The sequence below is a fragment of the Leptidea sinapis genome, chromosome 37, assembly GCF_905404315.1.
Source record: "Leptidea sinapis chromosome 37, ilLepSina1.1, whole genome shotgun sequence".
In the NCBI taxonomy this organism is placed as follows: Eukaryota; Metazoa; Arthropoda; class Insecta; order Lepidoptera; family Pieridae; genus Leptidea; species Leptidea sinapis.
The window spans coordinates 6,976,916-7,001,678 of record NC_066301.1 but is presented as its reverse complement, the minus strand read 5'-3'; the positions used below and the strand labels follow the sequence as shown (position 1 = coordinate 7,001,678).

Here is a 24,763-nt window from a genome sequence, read left to right as displayed (position 1 = left end):
GCAGTCTGCGGGCGCCGGAAAGTCGCGCCGCGAGGTCTGCGCACCGCCGTCTTACCCTGCTCCCCTCGCCCTGTGGAGCGCAGCTTCCGTGCGGGTTGAGGGACGGGGACGGGGGTGGATACTGCGGCCCGAGGCTTGTTTCATAGAATAATCACACAGATGCGACGAAATGTCTAGCTAGCTGGTGCTCTTTACAATTCGCAAAGTACACTGCTTCACCTACTACGTGCTTTGACAGTTGTCTTACAAGCAAAAATAATGGGAATACATGGTGTTAGCTAAACGAATCCCACATCAAAGTAAGACTGAGGAAGTAAGGAAAGGAGTGTTTTAATATCTAATGCAATTCGAACAGTGAACTTTCTCATATCAGACAACGTAAAACATTTGTGCAGTACAGAATGTTGGTGATATTTTTATTGAGTACCTACTTGTTTTCTGTAGCTTAGACTTATCTTAGAGTTTTTTAAAAAGGCTGTCAAAAATACTACAATTCGCTACCTACGTTTATTTGAGAATTTAATATTTTTTATTTATTTGCTTATAATTATTATTTTGTATTTGTAATTAGTACCTATCAAGTATGTATAACTTGAGGAAATTGCGATTCCACTACTACGGTGTATTGAGACCCTCGCCTTCGTCTCGAACCTTCAAATTAAACCCTCGTTAGTTGCTAACTTTCCACTTTTGATGTACAGTTTACTATAAATTTATTCAAATTGTTGTAAAGCTATACGAAAACACTTGACAAGCTATTTATTTCCATTTAAGAATATGCAGCATAACCCTCTGTTACACTTGTTATATTTGAAAAAAAGTAATGTGTCTAAAACCTTATTAGATTCATTTTTAATAATTAATAATAAAATATGTATAAAATTTTGAAAGATGTTAACCACCACCCATGATGGTCGACAAACGGAGAATAAAATGATAAGTGGCTAAAACCTTTATTTATTTTAATTTTATATACTTACTTAGGCCTCATATTTAATGAGTTACAAACAATTATTAACGAATACCTAATATAAATCAATGGGTGCATCCGGGGGGACGTTGTGGCGTAGGCATAAAGTTACACATTGTTAGTGTTTGCCGTAGCGGGGTGGCGGAAAACTGAATGTTGTTTGTCGAGGCACCGGGAGGGCGGGTCGCGGCGTTCATCGCTCAGTAACGCGGCGCTCGTAGTGCGGCGCGGAGGTGATATTTGTGAGTGATTACAAGATGGCTGTGCGGGCATTGGTACTGGCACTGATGGTAGCCACGGCGGCGATGGCACTCGTTGGTGCTCGGACCGACCATGATTTCGAGTTCGACGACACCGATGCTCTGGTACATTACGCCACTCCGTAATATCACACACTCTTACATTATTTACTAGGGCTTCTAGTAGGTCTTGTTGACTCGAACAAAAAAAATACCTCTTTAAAACATTCGCAAATCAATTTTGATAATCTACTCCTAATAGATCAACGGAGAATAAAGAAACCAAGTAAAATTTATGCTGCAGTTAATTAAGTTTGTGCTAGTAGTATGTAGAGAGCGGATAGCAAATGTGAACAGACAATGTATTGCTACCAATATTGTGTCAGGCGTTATTTTGTAGTATTCGTCATTGTTGATATTGATCAGCTCTCTGTATAGTAATATGGACTTGTATAATTGTAATTACTCACTGATAAAGCATCAAATGTTCTAGGTAGGTACATACTACATTATAGAGCTATGCGGGGATAAACATAACACTGCGCATATATTGCCTTGACACTATTCGTAAAAACTAGGCTGCAATTACCGGAATAGGAATGTTCTCTTTTGTATTTGAAGCGATTCGTGTTAGAAGCCCGAGTGTCGCGTAGTTATTGTGTTCGCTATTCTGTGTTCGTGAGTGCTCACTCGTGCAATGTTCAGTACCAGAATGTATACAGCAGTATAATGTATGCAGGTCGGAGGCCGGAGCTTCGCCGGGTGCGGGATGCGAGTGACCTCAATGTTCGCTCACGAGTCTCGATTGCATATTCACTTTGTTGTTATTTTCTAAAGAAAACCTTTCACGCTCTGCCCTGTATGTATGCAGGTACCTGCAACAATGGAACATAAGCACATAAAGAGTATCCCACTGTTTACGTTTATAAGTTAATGTTATAAATCCTTCTAGAAGCAAGCAGTTACGGAACACGTAAACACTTAGGCTGGGTTACACCAACCAACTTTAGCAATAACAAACATGATTAAGTATTGGTTAAGCAAAAAGCGAGTTGGACCATTTGACAATTTTTAGATGACGTCATAACTTTTATGTTAACCGTAACCGGCTATTATTCGCCGGTTAAAGCTAACTATAGTGTTAAATAGCTAGATAGCGACCATTCAAAAGATTTTGACTTGATATTTCACTTAAAAACCTTACCTAAACCTTAACTATAAACGGCATTGTAGACTTGAATCTCTCTCGAAATATTATAGTATATAGTATAAAAGATATTTTATTATTAGATAAAACACAACATGCCTTAATTTGACCGTTAGTGTTATGATTAAAAATGTTGTTTTAATTAGGGTCATATTGTGAATTGAATGACCTATATGCATGAAGCCGCACCAATGTACCTCTATAATCTCCAATAACACGTCTCAGTAATTCAAAATGGGAGAATTTCGAATTTCCAAGAATGTGCGCAGAGAAATTATTTAATAGTACAAAAAGCAACTTACACTCAAATCTACATCTGCAATGAAAAGAGATTGGCCTTATGTTTTCTTATGTTTATTACGTTACAAAAGCGTACAAAAAGTGTTACGTGTTTAAAATTAATTATCTACTTATTTAAATTATTCAGGATTAGATAAAATCTTATATACTCTGCTGCAACCTGTAAAAACCTCTGTACCTCTTGACTTTCAATATGCCATGGCCATTATAGAATACGCTCAAAATAGTCCCTCTTTATCAGTGTTTCCTAACGTGGGACCCACGCCCCACAGGGGGGCAATTTGGTAGTTAAGGGGGGCAATTAAAAAATGGACTCGACACGACTTTAATCCTTTTACTTTAGGTTATTTAAATGCAATGCTAGATATCGGTGAAAAATTTAACAAGAAAAGGCAAGTTCAAAGAATGTGCAAGAAAACTTTTAGTACCGTTTTCATTGTTATACTAGGGCGGCACTGAAAATTTCGGGAATCAAAGAAGTGACACAACATTACTATTTAAAAATGTATTTATTGTTTTTGAAGTATTCTCCGCGAAATTTGACAAATTTTTCCATACGATGGAACCATTCCATTCGGAAGTTGGGGTCTCCAAAATGGCCGTTTTGTAGGCGTCCACAGCTTCTTCAGGTGATGAAAATCTCTGACCACGCAATTTATTATTTTAGGGAAAGTATAGAAATCATTAGGGCTTAGGTCGGGGCTGTACGGCGGATGATCAATTAATTCTTTGTTTTCTTGCTCTAAAAACTCTTTTGTTCTATGCGCGGTGTGAGAACTGTCGTGATGGAGGATGATGCGGCGGTTGCAGTTCTCTTTACGGAGTTCAGAAACGACCGGTGGCAAAAAAATACTAGCATACCATTCTGCATTAACCGTTATTTGTCCCTCAAGAGGAATAGTCGCAACATGGCCGGTTTTGGAGACAAACGTGGCCACCATTTCTTTTGCAACACTCCATGAAAGAACAATTTTTGTTGGCATTTACTCATTTTCAAACACCCAAACTCGTGACTGGTTTTTTGTTTCGGGTTCGTACGCGTATATCCAGGATCCGTCACCTGATACGATGTTGTATACAGCATTTGAGGATCCTGCGTGGAATCTTTCGAGAGTTCTGACGCACCAAGTAACGCGAGCCGCTATTTGCTCTTCTCAGAGCAAATGCGGTATCCATCGGGAAAACAGCTTTTTTACACCTAATTGTTTATGCAAGATTATTTGTATTTGACTCATGCCAATGTCGAAAGTTGCCTGAATTTCGTGGTATTTCACATGTCGATCTTCCTCAATCAGCTTACACAGCATCAACGTTTTCTTTGGTAACTGCAGTTTTTGGACGACCTTGACGGGGATCATCACTGAGCTTGACACGTCCACGTTGAAATTCAGCAAACCAGCGATAAATTGTGGTTTTGGATGGGGCTTCATCACCAAATGCAGAAATCATCCGGTCAACACACTGTTTTTGTGTTAAACCACTTCGAAAGTCATAATAAATCATCGCTCTAGAATTTTCTCGAGTCAATTCCATTTTCTCAACGACTAAACAAGTTTGACAATACCTTATGACAAGAACGAGCATCTTTTTTAAATAAATAAATGGTAATCGATTTTTAAAACCAAGGAGTTTTCAATTAAAAACAATTTAATGTGACAGGAACAGTGGAAATATTCCATCCCCGATACTTTTAGTGCAGCCTATGTACTTAGCTGAATGTGGAATTAGTGCTGTAGACAATTTACTGATAATAAAAATAAATCAAGTTTTTATATGTTTTGAAATTTTACATACGATGATTTGATAACAATTTTATAATGATTTCTTACTAAAACTTATCATTTATATTTCTTAAGGGAATAAAACAGTTTTTAAAGTTCAAAAATTATGTAATGGGGGCATAAAGATTTTAGAAATTTTAAGGTGGTGGCCTTAAAAAGATGATTTCCTGATTTCACTATTCACACATGGAACGAGTTTCAGTAAACTCGGTTTTACTTGAACTAGTTAAGTAACAGTTAAAGATAAACCGTTTTACCGGCACATTTTGAACGCGTTCAGGAAATCCGAGTTTACATGCCATAAATTACAGAATGTTTTAAAAAACATTGTCGAAACTTTCAGTATTGACAGTTAAAAATGGCTTTGTTCAGTGAAAGTTCAAAAAATTTAAATTTTCAAATCTTGACGACAGTGATAAGTGACTGCTCTTTAATCAGGTTCAATTATCTTAAACGTCCAAACTTCGGCGGTTTGTATGTAAACGCGCTTAGGGTTTAACTGCGTTCACTTTGAGTTGGTGAAATGCGAAATAGAGCTTTGAACTCGTTTACACTAGGAAACCGAGTTCAACTTGAACTGATCGCGTTGTACTACATCAGTGAAAACGGGGCTTAGGTATACTAAGCCCCGCTCACAGCTTTGCAGTAACTGTTTTTCGATCATCTAAAACAATTGTCGCGTAATTACCTGTACTTCCGAAGAACGAGGCCACGATCTTTTTTGCCACTCTTCGACCTCTCTTCACTATAGTTGGCAACTCTTGGTCGAAAGCACCCACTGAGCAGACTGTCTTTTGGTTTCGGGTTCATAACAGCATTTGTCACCAGTTAGCATGTCAAACAGAGCATTTAACTGTCCTCCGTTAAATCTTTCGACCATTTCACGGCACCACTCAACATGAGGGAGTTTTAGGCCTCGCTCAGATTGTGAGGTATCCATCGGGCACAAAGCTTCCTGACCGCTAAATGTTTATGGAGGACTTTGTATTTTTAATCATACCATGGTTTAGCTTGTCTGAACCTTTTAACTGTCTCTATACTACCGCACAAAAAACATGATGTCTTCACTCGTCGTCAGCGCCGGAGAAAGCCGTCCTACGCAGATCATTTTTTTTAATGACAGTAAGGGATGAGGCGAGCAGGACGTTCAGCTGATGGTAATCAATACGCCCTGCCCCTTACAATGCAATACCGCTCAGGATTCTTAAAAACCCTAAAAATTCTGTGCGGCTTTACAATTGTGCTCGTCACCTTGAGGCATATGATGTTAAGTCTCATATTCCCAGTAATTTAAATTCATTAAATCAAGTGTAAATAGTGGCACAAAATGGGGCACGACATTATTATCGTTTTAAGTAATAAAATGATAGTTAAAAAAACTAAAAACACGCCTGCGTACAGGAGTAATTTCAAGTAGATCCTAGTATTCGTAGCGTGCGTAAACTGATTTAACAATGTGTTACGAATCCAATGCAGCTACGAACTAAGCTATTTGTTTGAAAAATTTACGTACCTAATTGAAACTACTGGACTATTATTTCCTCTGTGGCTATGTTAACCGGTGATGTATGTTTGTCGCAGGGGCGAAGCGCAGCGGGCGGCAGCCGACGTCACCAGCCGCGGCGCTTCGTGTACTCGCCACACAGTGAGTGACCACTGTTGTCTGGAGGCCATCCGGTCACCGGTGTCCATCTTACCTGACTGATTCACGTTACATCTCTTTGCTTTAGTGAAGCTTCGACATTGACGCAGTGTGGGCAGCCTAAAGCAGCATCTTTCTTTCTTCTTTGAGAAAAAAGATTCAATGAAACTTGCAGTCATTTGACAAATGACGGCTACAATCTTGTAAAAAACGGTGATAGCCGAAATCTACTACGTTTCGAGGAATTGTTCGCTTTCAAACTTTGCCGGATTTTACTTCGTTTCCAATTGCCATACTGTAATTGCTACTGTTTCAAACTTATGTCAAATGACTGCACGTTTTATACTAAACTTAATTTCAATGGTTACTTAGGCAGTTCCGCCGTCCGAAGCCGCTCTTACAACACGAGAATTCAAATAAAAATGTGAACCTGGGACAAATAAAAAAACCAGAAGTCAGAAAAGTAAGATAATTTTTTGTTCAAGGGAATTAATAGGTAATGATATCGAAATATTTCAATATAAATAAGAAATTATTGTTCTTTTAAATTAAATTTAAAATGCTTTTAAATTGACCGACGATCTGGTCAAGATCGCCAGAATACGTTGAACGAGAGCAGCGCAGTTCCGATCGTCGTGGAAATCTTTGGGGGAGGCCTTTGTCCAGCAGTGGAGCTCTTCCGGCTGATGATGATGAAATTATGCTGCGCCATCTAAAATTATCTTGTGTTCGCGAGAATACTGGATACTAATGAAGAATAATGTATAAGCGATCTATCGCTGCGTGTTCATACCGCTTGGTTTATCTCATTAAAGTATATGACCATAAGATGTGCTAGCCCACGTGTTGTTCCAGACGAGTTGTGCCGCACGCTGGAGTGTCGGCCGCGCGAGCTGTGTCTGCTTCGCGAGGGCCGTACTGCCTTCTGCGCTGAGAAACGGGACGTGCTGCGCAGAGGGTAGGTTTCCCGCATAGTTTAGACATAGCACGCGAGTTCCAGACGAGCTACGCCGTGCTGGAGTCACGGCCACGTGAGCTGTGTCTTTTGTAGCGGCACGTGTTGCGCAGAGAGTAGGTTTCACGCGTGTTTGTAGCACGCGAGTTCCAGACGAGCTATGCCACGCTGCAGTGACGGCCACATGAGCTGTGTCTTATAATGCGGGACGTGCTGCGCAGAGAGTAGGTTTCACGCATAGTTTAGACATAGCACGCGAGTTCCAGACGAGCTATGCCGCGCTGCAGTGACGGCCACATGAGCTGTGTCTTATAATGCGGGACGTGCTGCGCAGAGAGTAGGTTTCACGCATAGTTTAGACATAGCACGCGAGTTCCAGACGAGCTATGCCGCGCTGCAGTGACGGCCACATGAGCTGTGTCTGATCAAGCGTGACGGACTGCTCAAAGGTAAGATTTCCCGCATAGTTGACAGCTGTTTTATTTATTACAGAATACGTTTGCTATATTTTTCAGTAATAATTCAAAATATTCTATTTTGATCGAGGTGATGGTATGTACTTGTTAGCCGATATTCAATTACAGGTGGATGATGGACGTTCTATTTGATCTAACAAAGAAATACACAGAGCTACGAGATGGAGCTTCATCACCAAATGCCAATTAAGGTTTTTTTATAAACCTTAACTTTCGTTATCACTAATAATTAACCTATAGCGAAAATCATAAAAAGCCTGATGCGAATATTTTTTAAATTAACACAAAATGCAACCTACTTTAGGAGTGTAACATTTTAAAATACCGTTACATTTTTTAAATAATTGTATTATAAATGGCTAGTCCAGAAACTTTCAGTTAGGCCCACGTAGGTTCTTTGTAGCGTTTAGAGACTGGAGAATTCAAGGGCTAAAAATGTTATTATTATGGATTGTGGTCTACAAGACTGTTGGTATACAATTTCTACTCCGTCTGTTCTACGGTGTATCCAAGTACTTTAATGATTTTCAGAAACTTAAATCAGGAAAACACAGAATTTAAAATTGACAAGATTCCACAAAGCCTTGTTTTCCACAATATCCTCGAGATCTGATAGACGTGTCCTGACTGCCGTAAATAAATCATAGACTACGCAATTCATGAAGGAGTGGCAATGGCAAAATAGTGCAAACCTGACTCTGTTCGATCATGGTGTCGTCGACAACTTGACTGTTCCACATTAAGGTTAATTCCTTTGTCGCCTTTCATGACATCCAAGTCAAAGTCAAAGTTATTTATTTGCCAGAAACATTCACAAGTAAAGTTGTTACAAATTTAAGAGCAGGCACATGTTTCGTCTTGACAGACATGCAAATATTTTTGTGGTTTCACTTCACAAACCTAACACAATCAATAATTACTGCTACATTTAATTTAATCAACGTAAAGCCTACTAAAAGACCCTACAATACACATTTACAATAATAAATGAAATGCTAAGGGATAATGTAGTAAAAATAATCACAACAAAATATAATATTATTGGTAAAAATAGTATTGGTGCCAGTTACCACTTCGTTTGATAATATTCATTTATTGAGTAAAAATAATATTTATTTTATAGTGTTAATAATTTAAATTTAAATCTATTTAACACTGTCTCCTCTCTTATTTCTTTTGGTAATTTTTTAAATATTTCTACACACATAGCATGACAGTTTTTTTGATACAAAGTGGTTCTAATGTGTGGTACTCAAAGTCTCGTAGAATCACGCGATGGAAACAAAGAACAGTCGCCCATCCGAGTGAATAGATTTGATTTTTTCTTAACAAATAAGCTAACCTCTAGTACGTAAATTTCGGTTACAGTAAGTATGTTTAAATTTAAAAATAGAGGTCTGCAGCTATCGAAGGGCCCTATACCAGCCACAGCTCTTATACATTTCTTTTGAGCCTGTAATATTTTGTTTATATTTGTGGAGTTTCCCCATAGTAAGATACCATACCTAATTATAGATGCTATATAGCCGTGATAGGCAACGATTGCAGCTTCTTTTGATATAGTCTTTCTGGTTCGCCTAAGAGCACATACAAATTTATGAATTGTTTTAACTTGTGATTCTATATGAGCTTTCCAGTCTAAATTTTTATCTATACTTATACCAAGGAATTTTATAGTAGAGACTTCTTCAATTGATTTACCTTGATAACTTATACTCTTAAACATATTATGATCCATGTTCTTGTTACTGAATTGAATTATTTTGGTTTTTTCAATATTTACACTTAGTTTGTTTCTTTCCATCCAATTTATAATTGTTAAGATTTCATCTTTTACAATTTTGTCATTAGTTATTGATGGGTTAAGGTTAGGTATTAGAAGAGAAACGTCGACCGTAAAAAGTATGCATTTTGGTGATGTAGAAATTGGTAAATCATTTATATATAGAGGAAACAGCAAGGGCCCTAGAATGCTGCCCTGTGGTACACCTGAATTTGAATAAGTCCACTTGGATTCATAAACCATTATGTTACAATTTTGTCCAGAGTTTGTTATATGAACACATTGTTTTCTATTTTTAATATAAGTTTGTAGCCAATTCAAAGTAATTCCCCTCAAACCATATTGATAACATTTATTTAACAATATATCATGGTCAACATGGTCATGTCAAAAAATACGCCTGTAACTCTTTTTTTATTGTCAATATTTTTTAAAATATTATTCACTAAACAAAAGGTAACACTTGTAGTACATTTTCCTTTTTGGAATGCGTATTGAGCCTCACATAAAACATTAAATTTTGTAAAAAAAACTGAACCAGTCTACTTTGCATTAATTCCTCATATAAATTGGATAGGATCGGAATTAGAGTGATCGGTCTATAGTTGCCTGCATCTGTTTTATCACCTTTTTTGTGGACTACCTTGGGAGGTCACTAGTATTTTCATTTCCGAGGCTCATTTAAATATCTTAGAAAAAAAAAACTAAAAAAAATCGGCAAGACGTAGACGTAATCAAGTGTTTCGGTTTGTTTGCAGAGACCTGATAGTATCGGCAGGAGCGGGTGGTGCCGACGACGAGGACGTGTTCTACGAGGAGCACGTGTCGCCCGCGACCGATCGCGACCGAGGCGTCCGAGCGGACTCCGACTTGGACGCGGCCCGGTAACACAATGTTAACGCTAGCAAGATAACTAACGTTCCTGAATTTATATGATTAACTAACCATTAGACGATTTGGCGATCATTTTGTTAAGTTAATTTATTAAAATTTTATAAGTACTACTACATATAATATAGGAAATACCGGATTTTTTTTATTTAATAAGAATTTATTTAACTTAACCAGAAAAGAACGGAATGAGAAAAAATTAAGTTTCTTGAAGTTCAATAAAGCACTTTATAATGAGTAATTCTTATTTAGAAAGTTAGTTTATTTTGACTGAGATTACTTGTGCCTTTTACAAGTTTTAGTTTTTCTGACTAATATTTGATGTGAACTGAAGTTTCAGTCATTTATAAATATATTCTTATGTATACAACAAAAAATTAAAAGTTAAAAATAATTACAGTGCTCCCAAATGAATACAGCGCATACAGATCTTCGCCACTTTTCGGCAACGGTCGTATTTCCCGACCGTCGGGAGACGATATGTAGTGGTAAAATGGATTACTTTTGCATAATTTAGTAGAATTATATTACAATAATAATAACAAGTGGGGTGTGTAATAGGAGCTCTATATAATTCCACATAGACTGAACACGTGCAGTCGACATCAATACTTAAAGACGATTGACTCATGACTGATCGGCTATAACAGCCGAAAATAAGGGACGAGACCAGCAGGTTGTTCAGCTGATGGTAATTGATACCCCATGCCCATTACATGCGCCGCTCAAGATAACCTTGAGCGGCACTACAACTGCGCTCGTCACCTTGAGACATAAGATGTCAAGTCTGATTTGCTCAGTAATGTCACTAGCTACGACGCCGTTCAGACTGAAACACAGTAATGCTTGTACATTACTACTTCACGGCAAAAATAGGCGCCTTTGTGGTACCTGGTGTGGTAGTGGTAAAAAAAACTTCTGCTGGCAGTAATTGCGTCGGTTGTGGCGCGGAAGCAGGCGATGCGGGGTTCGTGTGCGGCTCCGACAACCGCACGTATTCATCTCTGTGCCGGCTCGACCTGCACAACTGCGTGCGGAAGCCGCACGCGGCAGTACGCCTCGCTTGCGCCGGCTTCTGTCCGTGCGCTCGCGCCGACCGCCCGAGGGTAACTATTCAGTGTCAATTATTAATCTATGTCCACAATCCACTATCATAATTCACAACGTTCTCCTTCCCGCACCACGTGGTAGTTTTTTATACAAGGGGGGCAAACTGTGTGGTTTGTTTTTGTAATTAATAAAGTTTTCATTCGAACAGGCAAGAGACTCACGGGAAGTGGTGAGGTCGTCCATGGACACAGGGATCAAGAGATGCGTTGCCGGTCTTTAAATTGGGAGTTTGGTCTATGTTTGAAGGTCCCTAACTCGTATCGGTTTGGGAAAACTGAGGCCGGTAATTGAGATCATAAAGTGGCTGTGCGAGGCAAGAAGTTTCAAGTCAATATGATACGGGTGTAATTTCCCGTTTAAATGTAATGACATAAAATGTAATGAGCTTGAAGTGAAGTACTGTCTCACTTTACTGAGTACACCAAGCTTTCTAGAAGCTAATTTGGCCTTCCCTTCCAAGTGACCATGAAACTGAACTACGCACGATATATCGACACCGAGTATGGAGATACTAGCTGTGGCAGTTAAAGGAGTGATCTCGAATCGAGACTTTTTAGCGATGAACACACAGATTTGTATCTTCTTGGGATTAAAATGGATTAAATTTAGTCGGCCCCATTCCGAGACTTTGCATAGTCTCGATTTCAGACACAAGTTTGTTCCGGTTATCGTGATGCTATCCCGAGAGATGTACCCACGGCCGGTGAGAGGCATGCCTTGTGTTTGTGTAACGTCGCGTCATCTGCAGGAGGTCTGGCGGCGCGGGCGACAAGGAGCACGCGGGCGGCAACGTGACGCGACGATCGACAACGAGGTGTCGCCGCGTCGGTCGACGCGCCTGCGACGTCCTACTAAAGGTAACTATATCTAAATCTAAATTACAGTTATTATAAAATTTAATCTTAAATTAATTAGAATTAAATATTATCAATTACAGAACAACACTAAATAATATATGGAAACGTACGCAATAGCAGTAGAAGAAATAGTAATTATTATATACTATAGTGGGTACTATTATAGGTATTCACTTTTGCGATATTAGGGAATAACACATCGACTTAAATATTCAACACTATCTTGAGACAGTAACCAGGCCTTTTTATTCCTGACTTATTTATTATAAACGTGGAGAAAGATCGAATGTAGGGTACACCTGATGGTAATCGGATTTTAGGCAAGTTAATACGCAGATTTTGAAAGTACTTTAGTCGAATATGTATGGATATACCGCCACGGAAACTATGAAATGAACCTCCCCAATCAGGTGACCCATACGCTCATTAATCCTCATATCTTCTTTTATCTCTGTGTGCCTTCTCCTCATGGGAAATTGATGATTGGAGTCATCATACCTTTCTTACCTAGTATGGAGTAGCATGGAACAGTTACCCAGTGCTCAAGCTAACCACTCCAGGGTTTTAAACCTCTTTGGTCTGCATTCTACATGGTCTCTGTTTTCGTTTTCCCTTTACCTGCATGATAAGTTGTAGTAACTGGTTCTTCATGGTCTATTATATTGCCTAAGGGTTGCAGTTTCCTTTTTTAACTTCTCTAAGCCCATCATGTTCTTCCCCATCAACTGCAGAACTGTCTCGTTCTGGATTCTGTCTCTCCATTAAATGAAATTCTCAGAAACTTCTTTCAATACCACATTTAAAAGGCCTCTCGGGGCCTACATAATACTTATCTCTTTTGTCTGGGTCAAGTTTTCTACTACGTAGAACTATGAAGCACTATAAAAGATCAGAATAATTATTGACATGTATATTGTGTTAACACTTACAGACTGGGAGGCATGCGAGCTGGACAAAATGGCCAACCGACTGCTGGACTGGTTCTCGGTGATGATGCAGGAGATGGGCGGAGCGCCGCCGCCGCACGGTATGTTTGCCAAGACATATATAATTTGTGTTATTCCAACTTTCATATCATATTATCACGATATTTGTGACAACTTTTGGAGAGGAAGGTGCGGGCTGGCCAAGATAGCTAACTGGGCTGCTTCTCTCAAGAGATCGCAAAAGTAAACAAAAACTTGTCGAGTTTAGGGTCGTTTGTAACTCATAGAAACAAAATAGACGCAGCATAATCAAAGTCCTCTTGTTCATACTTTTCACTTGCACCAAAAAAAGCTTGTAGTTCAAAAGAGAGAATTGTTCTGCAAGAAATATGTCCACGATCACACTTACGATCCTTAATTAAATTAAATTATAACTTAAATTATCTTTAAGCACACTTTAGCCGTTCCGTTATCAGAATGCGAATGATATGTCCATATGTATAGAACGTCATTGATCCAAACCATCAAAGAATGTAAACCACTGACATAATATTATATTATGTTACGGCGTAAATCACTGTTTCAAACAGAATAAAATTACAGATTTTATAAATACAGAAAATGATAATGTTCTGTCATTTTATACGTTTTATGTAAAATAAACAAAATTTTTTTTTAGTACCCGCTCGTTGAATAATACAACATCATAATAAAACTTTGCACATTGAAAACATCACCGGCTGTTACGATTGTCATTGATATGAATAGTCCTTTGTATGTTATTTTAACAGATTTTGACTGTATTAAAATTTCGACATGCTGCTATTTATAACATGTTAAAACTGAATAAAACTAAAAACTCTCTAGAAAAGTCTGTCAATAACAGATGTTTATTCGTTACAGTAAAAAATGTGAGGTCGTGACAACGTGGCTTCGCAATAAAAAAAAACTACGTATAAAAAAACCGACTTCAAAAACTGAAAAGTATCAAATAACTAAAAATTTAATTTAATACACCTCTTATGCAAACCTTTACCTTTAATATTAATAAAATACTATTATTTATATGTGCTACCTATTGATAGGTTTTAAGTCAGTGCCAAGCCCTAAACAAAATAATACTTAATATTATAAACTGACTGTAATTATTTAGGTTGTCTGGCCACATTTACCTGTCCGCTTGGTTCTAGACGAAGCTACCCTGCTCAAAGTCACGCGTGGCGAGTGTAGGTACCTTTATTACATTTGGCTTGGCACCGACTTCAAAGCTATCAATATGTAGCACATACAAACAATAGTATTTTATTAATATTAAAGGTAAAGGTTTGCATAAGAGGTGTATTAAATTAAATTTTTGGTTATTCGATACTTTTCAGTTTTTGAAGTCGGTTTTTTTAAATGTAGTTTTTTTTTTATTTTTTACTTGTTAGTGACAGTTAATAATAATATATAATCATCAACCTGGATGAAAACTCCAAAAAAAAAGGCGTACTCAGTAAACAATTATGTCATCCAGGTAGACAAAAATTTACATATAAATGTTCATAAAGTGAAAACTAATGGGTCAAACGATGAAAAACTTTTATGGGACCAAATGGCATCTATTTCGAATCGAACAAAAGAAAGAACTACGTAAATCGGATCATAAATCTCAGAGTAATCGGTGTACATAAATTAAAAAAAATACCGATCGAATTGATAAAATAACCTCCTCCTTTTTGAAGTCGGTTAAAAATAATCGTTATTTATTTATTTGGTTTCCTATTCTACATAGATAGACTCCGCGTTACCCGCCTTCCCCCAGCGTCGGTAGATGTTATTCTCTTTATGTTAATATTAATATGTCGCAGGCGGGCGCGGAGGGTTCCCGGCGGGCTGTAAGCCGGAAGTGCGCTGGATATTCCGGCACCTGGACGTTGCAGGAGATGGTGCGCTGAATGACGACGACCTCTACGCACTTAGTGAGTCTCCTATTCAGTCGCTAAAATGCTATTAAGGCGCGGAATGACTAGGATTGTAAACGCTACAACCAACCCTACATTATTTGTGTTGGTCATGTGGCTAAGCTAAGCAAATGGGCATTTATTTTACTGATTTTCTTTTGTTTATTCAAAATTTATTAAAAGACCAATACTTGTTTCTTTCGTGAACGCTTGGAAAAAAAGTGAAATACTCAGGCACAAGAAAAAGTTTAAAAATACTCTTGTTTCTGAAGATTACCCCAAAGAGGTTCAAGAAAAAAGGAAGGAATTAAGAGAAAGAATGCTAGAAGAAAGAAAAAAGGGAAACTTTGCGATAATAGATTACGACAAACTAGTTATCAAAGAAAAAACATTAAATAATGAGAAACGTAAACGACAAATTTCGGCATCGCCGAAAAATAACGAACAACCACGTAAGCAGTATGTTACAACTAATGCTTTTGATTTATTAAAAGGAAAAAACAGCTCAGTCTCCTCTACGAAACATGAGAATAAGAAACAATGACATAAAAACATCAGACACCGGGAAATAGCAACAAAAAAAATTAAACATAACGATAGCAAAATATTCCCCAAGCCGGGTGGTCTCCGTGGGGAATCAGACCACAACACTCCACAAAAAGAATTAAAGAATAACGAAAATAATCGTATAAGAAGTACAAATATACAATGTGAAAATTCTACTATAAAAATTGGAACATTTAATGTAAGATCTCTTTCAACAACTGAGAGATACCTGCAACTGACTTATGCTCTAGATGAAATCGATTTCGACGTACTTGGATTATCTGAAGTGAAAAGATTGGGCTGTAAAATTGAAGAGTATCAAGAGTACATACTGTGCTACATTGGAGAAACTAAAGGCCTACATGGCGTAGGATTTTTGGTAAGGAAAATACATAAAGATAAAATATTTAATTTTACGGGAATTTCCGAAAGGGTCGCTCTACTACAATTGAGAATGAAAAATCTTAGTATTTCCATAATTCAGGCATATGCCCCAACTGAAACATCACAAGAAGATGAAATCGATGCATTCTACAATGATATAGAGAAAGCATATTGCTTAGCTGATAAGAAACTAATAGTAATGGGAGATTTCAACGCACAGATAGGGAACCCCAAGAAAGAAGAAGAAAATTTATGCACAGGGAGCTATGGTTATGGAGATCGAAATAAAAGAGGCCAAAAACTAATAGATTATGCCCTAGAACACAAGTTATGTATAATGAATACAGTATTCAAGAAAAAAGCAAAAAGAAGATGGACTTGGATATCCCCTAATCAAAAAATCAAAAATGAAATCGATTTTATCATGATAAATGACCCACATATGGTGAGCAACATCGAAGTTCTAAACCAAGTCAACTTCCCTTCAGATCATAGATTAGTACGAGCAACAATCATCATTGGTCACCAAAATAAAAGCAGGAAACATTTCAAAACCACAACTCTTATGCCTAAAACCCGTGAAGTAATTGGCAATTACCTCAATTGCTTAAAAGCCAATCTTGAAGGCTTGACAACCAGTTTGCCAAAAAATGTTCAAACTTACTATGACATATTGTCAGAAAAAATACTCTGCAGTTCACAAAGCAAAAAAGCCATTCAAAAAAAAGAAACATACAATACTTAGCGAACATACAAAACAACTAATAAAGAAGAGATCAGAATTAATACACACTAAAACCAGAACTAATGTACAGAAACACGAACTGACCAATATATTCAAAACAACTAATAAATCAATAAAACTCGATTACAAAAAATATAAAGAAGATATTATAGACAGAAATCTTAACAACAATAAAAGTGCTAAAAGAGCGTATAAGGAAATGACACTCCAAAAGAAATGGATACAAAAACTAGAAAGCAGCTCTAGCGAAACAAGGACAAGAAGGGATGTAATAGATCATGCGACCAATTTTTATAGAAAACTGTACAACAAAAAAGAAAATGACAACCTACAGAGTGAATATAACATCGAGAATAATAAGTCCACCGCATTTAAACTAATAGAAGAAGAAGAGGTGTACTCACACATAAAGGTGCTTAAAAATGAAAAGAGCCCAGGACCAGATGGCATAACAAACGAATCACTTAAACTAGGAGCCCCTATTATACTTAACAATACTCTTCAACATGGTACTCGACACTGAAACAGTGCCTAAGCAATGGTGTTCATCTGATATAATACTGATATACAAAAAAGGGAATCCTTTAAGCATTGAGAACTACAGACCAATCAGCTTACTGGCAAGTGTATACAAGCTCTTTTCATCTATTATAATAAAGAGAATTGCTGAAAAAATTGACGCCTCACAGCCAGTAGAACAGGCAGGAGTTCGCTCAGGTTTCAGCAAAAACGATCATATACAAACTATTAGTCAAATAATAGAAAAATATATGGAATACAATAAACCGCTATATGTTGCTTTTATCGACTATAGCAAAGCTTTTGACAGCATCAGTCACAGCTCCATCTGGAGCGCATTAAAAACATCAAATGTAGATAATAAATACATTAATATTATAAAACATATATACTTAAACAGTACGAGCAGGGTTAAACTTGAAAGAAGAGGTGAACTGATAAAAATAGAAAGGGGAGTTAGACAAGGCGATCCTTTATCACCAAAACTTTTCATAGCTGTATTGGAAAGTATTTTCAAAAACTTATCTTGGGAAAAATTTGGAATCAATATAGATGGACGTCGATTGTGTCACCTCAGGTTCGCAGATGACATAATTATTTTTGCTGAAACATCCGAACAACTACAAGCTATGCTGTGTACACTAGATCAAGAAAGTCAAAAAGTAGGCCTACAAATGAATAAAACTAAAACAAAAATAATGACTAACAGCCTCAAAATACCTATCAAGATAAATAACAACTTTATGGAATATGTAACTAACTATATCTATCTAGGAAAACAAATATCGTTTTTAAAAACAAACAACGAAGAAGAGGTAGAAAGAAGAATAAATATTACATGGAAAAAGTTTTGGTCATTTAAAGAAATTCTAAAAGGAAAATTTAGTATGAACATAAAGAGAACTGTAATAGATACCTGCCTCCTGCCGAGTTTACTATATGGGTGTCAAACATGGACATACACAAATAAAGTGAAACAGAGGTTACTTTCTACGCAGAGAGCAATGGAAAGAAGCATTCTCAAAATAAACAAAAAAATAAAAACGAGTCCATACGACAAAAAATAAAAGTTACAGATGCACTGAAACGAGCCATGAAGCTTAAGTGGCAATGGGCAGGGCATATTTCACGATATACTGATAATCGATGGACAATCCTAACCACAAGATGGAATGGACCAACTTTAGGCAAACGAAGAGTTGGCAGACCAAATAAACGGTGGACTAACGACTTAATAGAGATAGCAGGAAAAGACTGCGTCGGAATATTTTTATTGCGTTATGTTGTAATCGACTCCCAAAGAAACCAATTTTTGTTGATATTGAAGTATGACCGCGCATTAAAGTGCAAAATTTAAAATTTGGTTTCCGTTTGAATATAATTTAAAACATTATTATATTATTATTATAATAATTAATATTTATATTACTTTATATTGTGACGTTATCAGGTACAACTTAGCCACTGTTATATTTGAACCCCTGACCTGTAAATACCATTGGATAGCCTGTTCCATATGTTTGACAGCAAATTCTTAGTGCCATTGAAAGAGCCACTCGTGAGCGTCCAGAGAACTAATTTTGACGTATAATACAAATGGCTGCGAAGGAACATACAATACTCTGAAGTATTTTTTTCATTTTGAATTAATTTCGTTCGTTTCCCGTGTGCAAGAATCAACGTATTAAAGTACACATTTTTTTTTGTAAATAGTTTTCCACCATCTATCGATGTTTGCTGAGGTTGTCATCACTAGTTTTAGTACCGCAGACTCTCGCTACATGGCCAACAGCGCCAAAATGGCGAATATCAAACAGGCACAAAAGTACAGTGATAGCCGCCAGTCCAGTGTTATATAGTAGAGGTCAGTGATTTGAACTATAACAGCACGTCAATAAAATAAGAATAGGTAAAAGACAATTTTGTGCATAGACTACTATTAATACAGTTAATAATGTCTATTATAGCGAATAGTAGGTATATCATGCATTCCGGGTTTTGCAGGCCACGACGAGCGCGAGCGCTGCCTGCGTCCGTTCTTGCGGTGGTGTGGCGCGGGAGCGTCGGCAGCGGGGGTGTCTCGCAGTGCTTGGTGCCGCTGTCTGAGCGGGGCGACGCGGCCATGTGCGGCCCTGGCGCGAGCGGCGGCACGACGCGGGGGCTTCGTGCCGGCGTGTGACGCGCGAGGGTTCTACCGGCCGCGCCAATGCCACGCCGCGCTGGCCGAGTGCTGGTGCGTGGACCTGCGAGGACAGGAGCTGCCCGGCTCACGCACCAAGGGTGCACCCTCATGCCCCGGTACGCGACATGCTGTAGCCTCATGGCAGTATAATCAAGAGTGTTAGCGGCCCTTATAGAGCGCTTCTTTAGAATATGTACCAGTGGGAGGCTCATTTGCACAGGATGCCGGCTAGATTATGTGTACCACAACGGCGCCTATTTCTACCGTGAAACAGTAATGTGTAAACATTACAGTGTTTCGGTCTGAAGGGCGCCGTAGCTAATGAAGTTACTGGGCAAATAAGACTTAACATCTTGTGTCTCAACTGTAGTACTGCTCAGTATTTTTGGGTTTTTCAAGAATCCTGAGCGGCAATGCATTGTAATGGGCACGGCGTATCAATTACTATCAGCTGAACGTCCTGTTCGTCTCATCCCTTATTGTCATAAAAAAATATATATACAAAGCTGCATTGTGGACGAATGGGGAGAATAGTAACTATGTGGTTTACCTATGTAAAGGAACATTGGTTTATCAATGAACGAAATTTTGGCTTTGCCTGACACAAAGATGGGCGGGTAAGAGCCATCAATATTGAGGAAGAAGAAATGGAAGGATACAGTGAAGGCTTTTACGAAACTTTATGGATTTCTCGAGAGTCTGTTAGTGAATCACCAGCTTCCTCCAGCATACAGGTTGTGAATGCTGGAGTTCCCCAAGGCTGTGTCCTCTCTCTTATACTATTCTGCATATTGGAGGCATCCACCGTATTATTTATTAATTATAATGTCGTCCAACATTGCTATACCGAAAATACTAAATACTGGAAATGCCTAATAACCTGCCATGGAAGAATCTTTCGTGACAAAAGCAGATTGAAAACGAAAATTAATCAATATACAATTTCGCACTCTCATATAATAATTTATAAATTTTCGTCCACGTTTAACCAAAGTGAAATGATCTCCTTCGTCATTCTTGTAAAAGGCTCACACTCTAGAAGACGGGCGAATTAAAAACTATTTTACATAGGGAATATATTGCCTCAAATAGTGCCAAATACTTGCACATTAAGTATTTGGGGGCACGGTTTTAGTACGGGTTGGATCTTCAGTCTCCGACTTAACAATCCAAGATATAGTTATTATAGGTACGTACCTATATAATATCGAAAGGATACACATGACCCTAGTTGGTTGTGTCCTTATAGCCCAAACACATGATTGGATTCTGTACGGCCGAATCGTCGGACACAGTCAAGTAGCGGGCTATATTCTATGGTATGTTGCATTTTCCATCGCTCAAAATTATTATTATAGCTCTTCGTCAATAGATCGACATATACATACCTACACTGGAGCGGCATCCTCAGGTACCCCTAGTTAGACTCGTCGTCACATGTCGAGCGCCTACCATCCTTAGACCCCGCGCGGTACAAATCTCATCAAATGGGATGTTTTAGGCGAAGAGAGGGAAGTGGCGCCGGCTGACGATGAAGACGAGGGAGGAGCGGGGGCGGGAGAGGGGGAGGGGGAGGACGGCAGCGGCGACGACGCTCTCGATCTTCACTTCTAGCTGGAAGGGGGAGTGAGGAGCACAGGGGATACCAGGGGAGTCAACGGTATGGGGGATAATATAAAGAATTTTAGGAAATGGGCATTTGTCAACATCTATTATAGCGACTAGATAGTAAATATTAGAGAAAGTAAGACTAGAGAGCAAATAAATTGCAAAATAAACTCAAACAGTATCTTTTACTGTTTTTGCGGTCTTATTCACATGACTGAAGATAATTTTTTATTTCAATTCAAACAGAATAATTGCGTTGTCGTCAATGGCGGGTGACACCACTGTCGAGTTGTAGACGTCGACTATAACGGTCTGGTCATCAACCACGAGCCCGCTGCGCCCGTCCTGCGAGCTGCCACAATAACTGCAACGCTCCTGTAATTCCTCGCGTTTGCACGTCTGTTTCCCTTCCATTAAGTAAATAGTGGCGTTTTTTGTCTAAGTCTCTCATATTGTATACCGTGGCTCTCTTCGTGGATGTCTTCTGGGACATGGACACAATACGAAAGGCGGCCTATAGATAACACTGTATTTAATTACATTTTTAGTTTAAGTGTAGAGGTTGTAGATTACCTTAATTATTATATAAATATAATCGCTTAATAATATGTCTGTGATTTAAATTTTTTTTTAATTAATTATTCATTTTATAGGTTATAGTTATCGTGGCCGATCTTTTCGTGTCATTGTTGATATTTACCTAATTTAGAAAAATCGAATGAGTATTGTTATTATTTTAGTTTTAAATATTATCTATTAAATAGCAGTGTGATATTAGCCACTTGCCGGTACAAGGCTTAGGTATGTACAAAATCTGCGTCGTGAGTTTTATTATTAACGTATGTATACCTATTTACCGCAATTTGATTATTTCTAACTTTCTATTCGCCTATTCTAGTATTCTATTTCTATCGAGCGCGTTCAACCAGCATGAACGTGGAATCCAATGATATTTAAAAGTATACTATAATATCATTGCTGGCATCATTCAAAATTGTAAAAGAGGTGACAAATTTCTGCGATTGGATTTGTCACCGGTTCAGCCTGTGGACGCGATGCATAACCTTTAATAATTATCAATAAGACGTAGAGAACCGCCGAAAGAAACGAATTTTACGAAAAATTACAGACTTGGAATAACACAGCTAAAATTAAGCAATCTAAGTAGTAATACAATTTTACCTTTCAGTGTTTGCCACAGTCCGTATTTTAGTCACATAAAATGTACGTAAGTACCTACCTATTTATGTTGCGTTAAAAAATGTTAACAGAAAAATAATATGACTATAATTAGTTCACATAGGTGTTTTAGTTTAATGTCACATCACAACAACGAAAAGTGCCTCCGAATTAGGGTTCCCATGTAGTAATTCGAAAAGACCTGACATTTCGATAAAAGTCTTTTTAGTAGATCTTGTTTAGATTTCGTTTCTCGTAAAGATAAAAGACTTATTTGATATTTTTTAACATGTAGACAGCTGGACAATATCCGGACAAGAGTCTAAAAGTCCGCACATGTCCGGATTTATCCGGACGGATGGCAACCCAATGATACTTTTACCAAATCAGTGAAATATACAATATAGCTAGCATAATTACACCACTCTTTTTGATTATTTTATTATGTTGGGTAATTATCAATATTATTGACTTATGGTTTGAAATTATTTCCCTAAAGTCAAAATTAATTAATACAAAGATATCTTAAGGTGTGATGCTGTGTTATACCATTGAGTAGGGATGGATAGGTTCTTATATAAATGTTTTTTTCCTGTTCTGTGGTTATGCCTACGCCTTGTGCTACCTACATGAATTTTAAGCGTTAATAATAATTAATGATAGTTTCATAGTGATTAAATACTTAATTAAATAGTTATAATACCCTACTTGTTTATTTTAAATATACAATGTATGTGTAAGTTTATAATAGTGTACCCTACACTAATATAAAATAATAATTTGCACTTTTTTAATCCTCACCAGTTATTTTAAAATAAATTTTAAAAACAATAAAGCTGTTTTATTAACAATTACTACAGATATCACGCCTTGGTCCAACAATAAAACGTATAAATGTCCCGGTTTTTTTTAAACATACTACAGCTGGTAACAATGTAAAGCAGCAATGTAAAACGTCATGGTGCCTCTTCAAATCGGCGATTACACACGAGCACGATCGTGTGGAGGGCTTATTCGCTTCTAATCGGCGATGACTTGTCGGTTTTTCGGGCACGCATCAAAGCGAATTCGCATCTAGTTGCGTCTACGAACGACCACGCGCCACGCAGCAATGGTTACAAGAAGATGAATAATAAAATTTATAAAAAATATATTATAAGTTAATAAAAAACTTATTATATTGAAAATGAGCTGAACCAATATATTTTTAATGTAAGGTACACTGTTATTAAAAGACACCAGTCGGCGTACCACATTAGGTCGACAGCACCGGCCTATCGCCCTCAATACAGTTTATTTATCTCTTTTAATGTGTGAATTATAGTGGAGAAGTGTATGAGGTACAAGAGTTTTTTAAGAAAGGAATTTAAGTTTATAACAAAATATATTCCAAGTAATTAGCCCTAAAGACTTTTTTTTATGATAAAGACTAAAGCCCTAAAGACTAAAATATCGAAAAAATAATATTAGATTCAATTAACTTTCAACAATACAGTGTGTACAATAAAACGTACTATAATATAATATTGTCATTTGTGGAGTACAACAATTATATTCAGAGGCCTGCTGACATTGCAGGGATTGGCGGGAAAAAAGGATGGGCCATGAAAATACGGTCTGTCTTGTATATGGATGCGTGTCTAACAGCGATACTAGTTTAAAACGTGCCAACTTTTCCCTGGGATTGGATGACCTCCAGTATACTAGTAGCCTTGTCGTAGCATAGTCTACCAGGATCAACAATTTTTTTTCCTTAACATGCGTGGGACACGTAAGGTTCACAGTAAAAATAACCAAAATAAGGCTGAAACGTCAGCAACCCGTCACGCAATCTTTTTTTTTATGGAAAAGGAGGACAAACGAATGTACGGGTCACCTGTTGTTCAGTGATCACCGCCGCCCACATTCTCTTGCGACACCAGAGGAATCACAGCAGCGTTGCCGGCCTTTAAAGAAGGTGTATGCGCTTTTTTTGAAGGTACCCATGTCGTATCGTCCCGGAAACACCGTACAAGGAAGTTCATTCCACAGCTTTGTAGTACGTGGAACAAAACTCCTTGAAAACCGCACTGTGAAGGACCGCCACACATCCAGATTGTGGGGATGATATCCTTGTATAACTTGTGAAGTGTCGTGCGAAGTTGGAATTGGCGGCATGAATCAGATGAAACAGCTCTTGGGACCACTCCCCATGATAAATGCGGGAGAGGACACACAATGAAGCGATGTCTCTAGGCAACACCAAGTGATCCAGCCGTTCACAGAGCACCGGGTCCCCGACAATTCGAGCTGCTCTGCGTTTCACGCGGTCAAATGGATCGAGCTGATGCTGGGGTGCGCCAGACCAGAGATGACAGCAATACTCCATGTGTGGCCGGACCTGCGCTTTGTAGACCGCTAGAATGTGGGCCGGCTTGAATTATTGCCGTGCTCTATTGATGACGCCCTTTTTCGTCGAAGCCAATTTGGCTTTTCCCTCCAGATGGCCACGGAATTGGCAATCGCTCGAGATTTCGAGAC

General features: G+C 38.0%; 1 protein-coding gene across 1 annotated transcript; it reads left to right on the top strand.

Moving 5' to 3' along the window:
- The first annotated feature begins 1,187 nt into the window (after positions 1–1,187).
- Positions 1,188–23,078, top strand: LOC126975755 (proteoglycan Cow). The gene is made up of 11 exons (XM_050823783.1): positions 1,188–1,335; positions 6,079–6,142; positions 6,995–7,097; positions 10,112–10,237; positions 11,173–11,350; positions 12,103–12,211; positions 13,143–13,238; positions 14,988–15,098; positions 19,279–19,572; positions 20,958–21,116; positions 21,311–23,078. Exons 1-10 carry the CDS (start codon positions 1,228–1,230, stop codon positions 21,068–21,070), a joined length of 1,302 nt encoding a protein of 433 aa, XP_050679740.1. The 5' UTR covers positions 1,188–1,227; the 3' UTR covers positions 21,071–21,116; positions 21,311–23,078.
- The last annotated feature ends 1,685 nt before the right edge of the window (positions 23,079–24,763 follow it).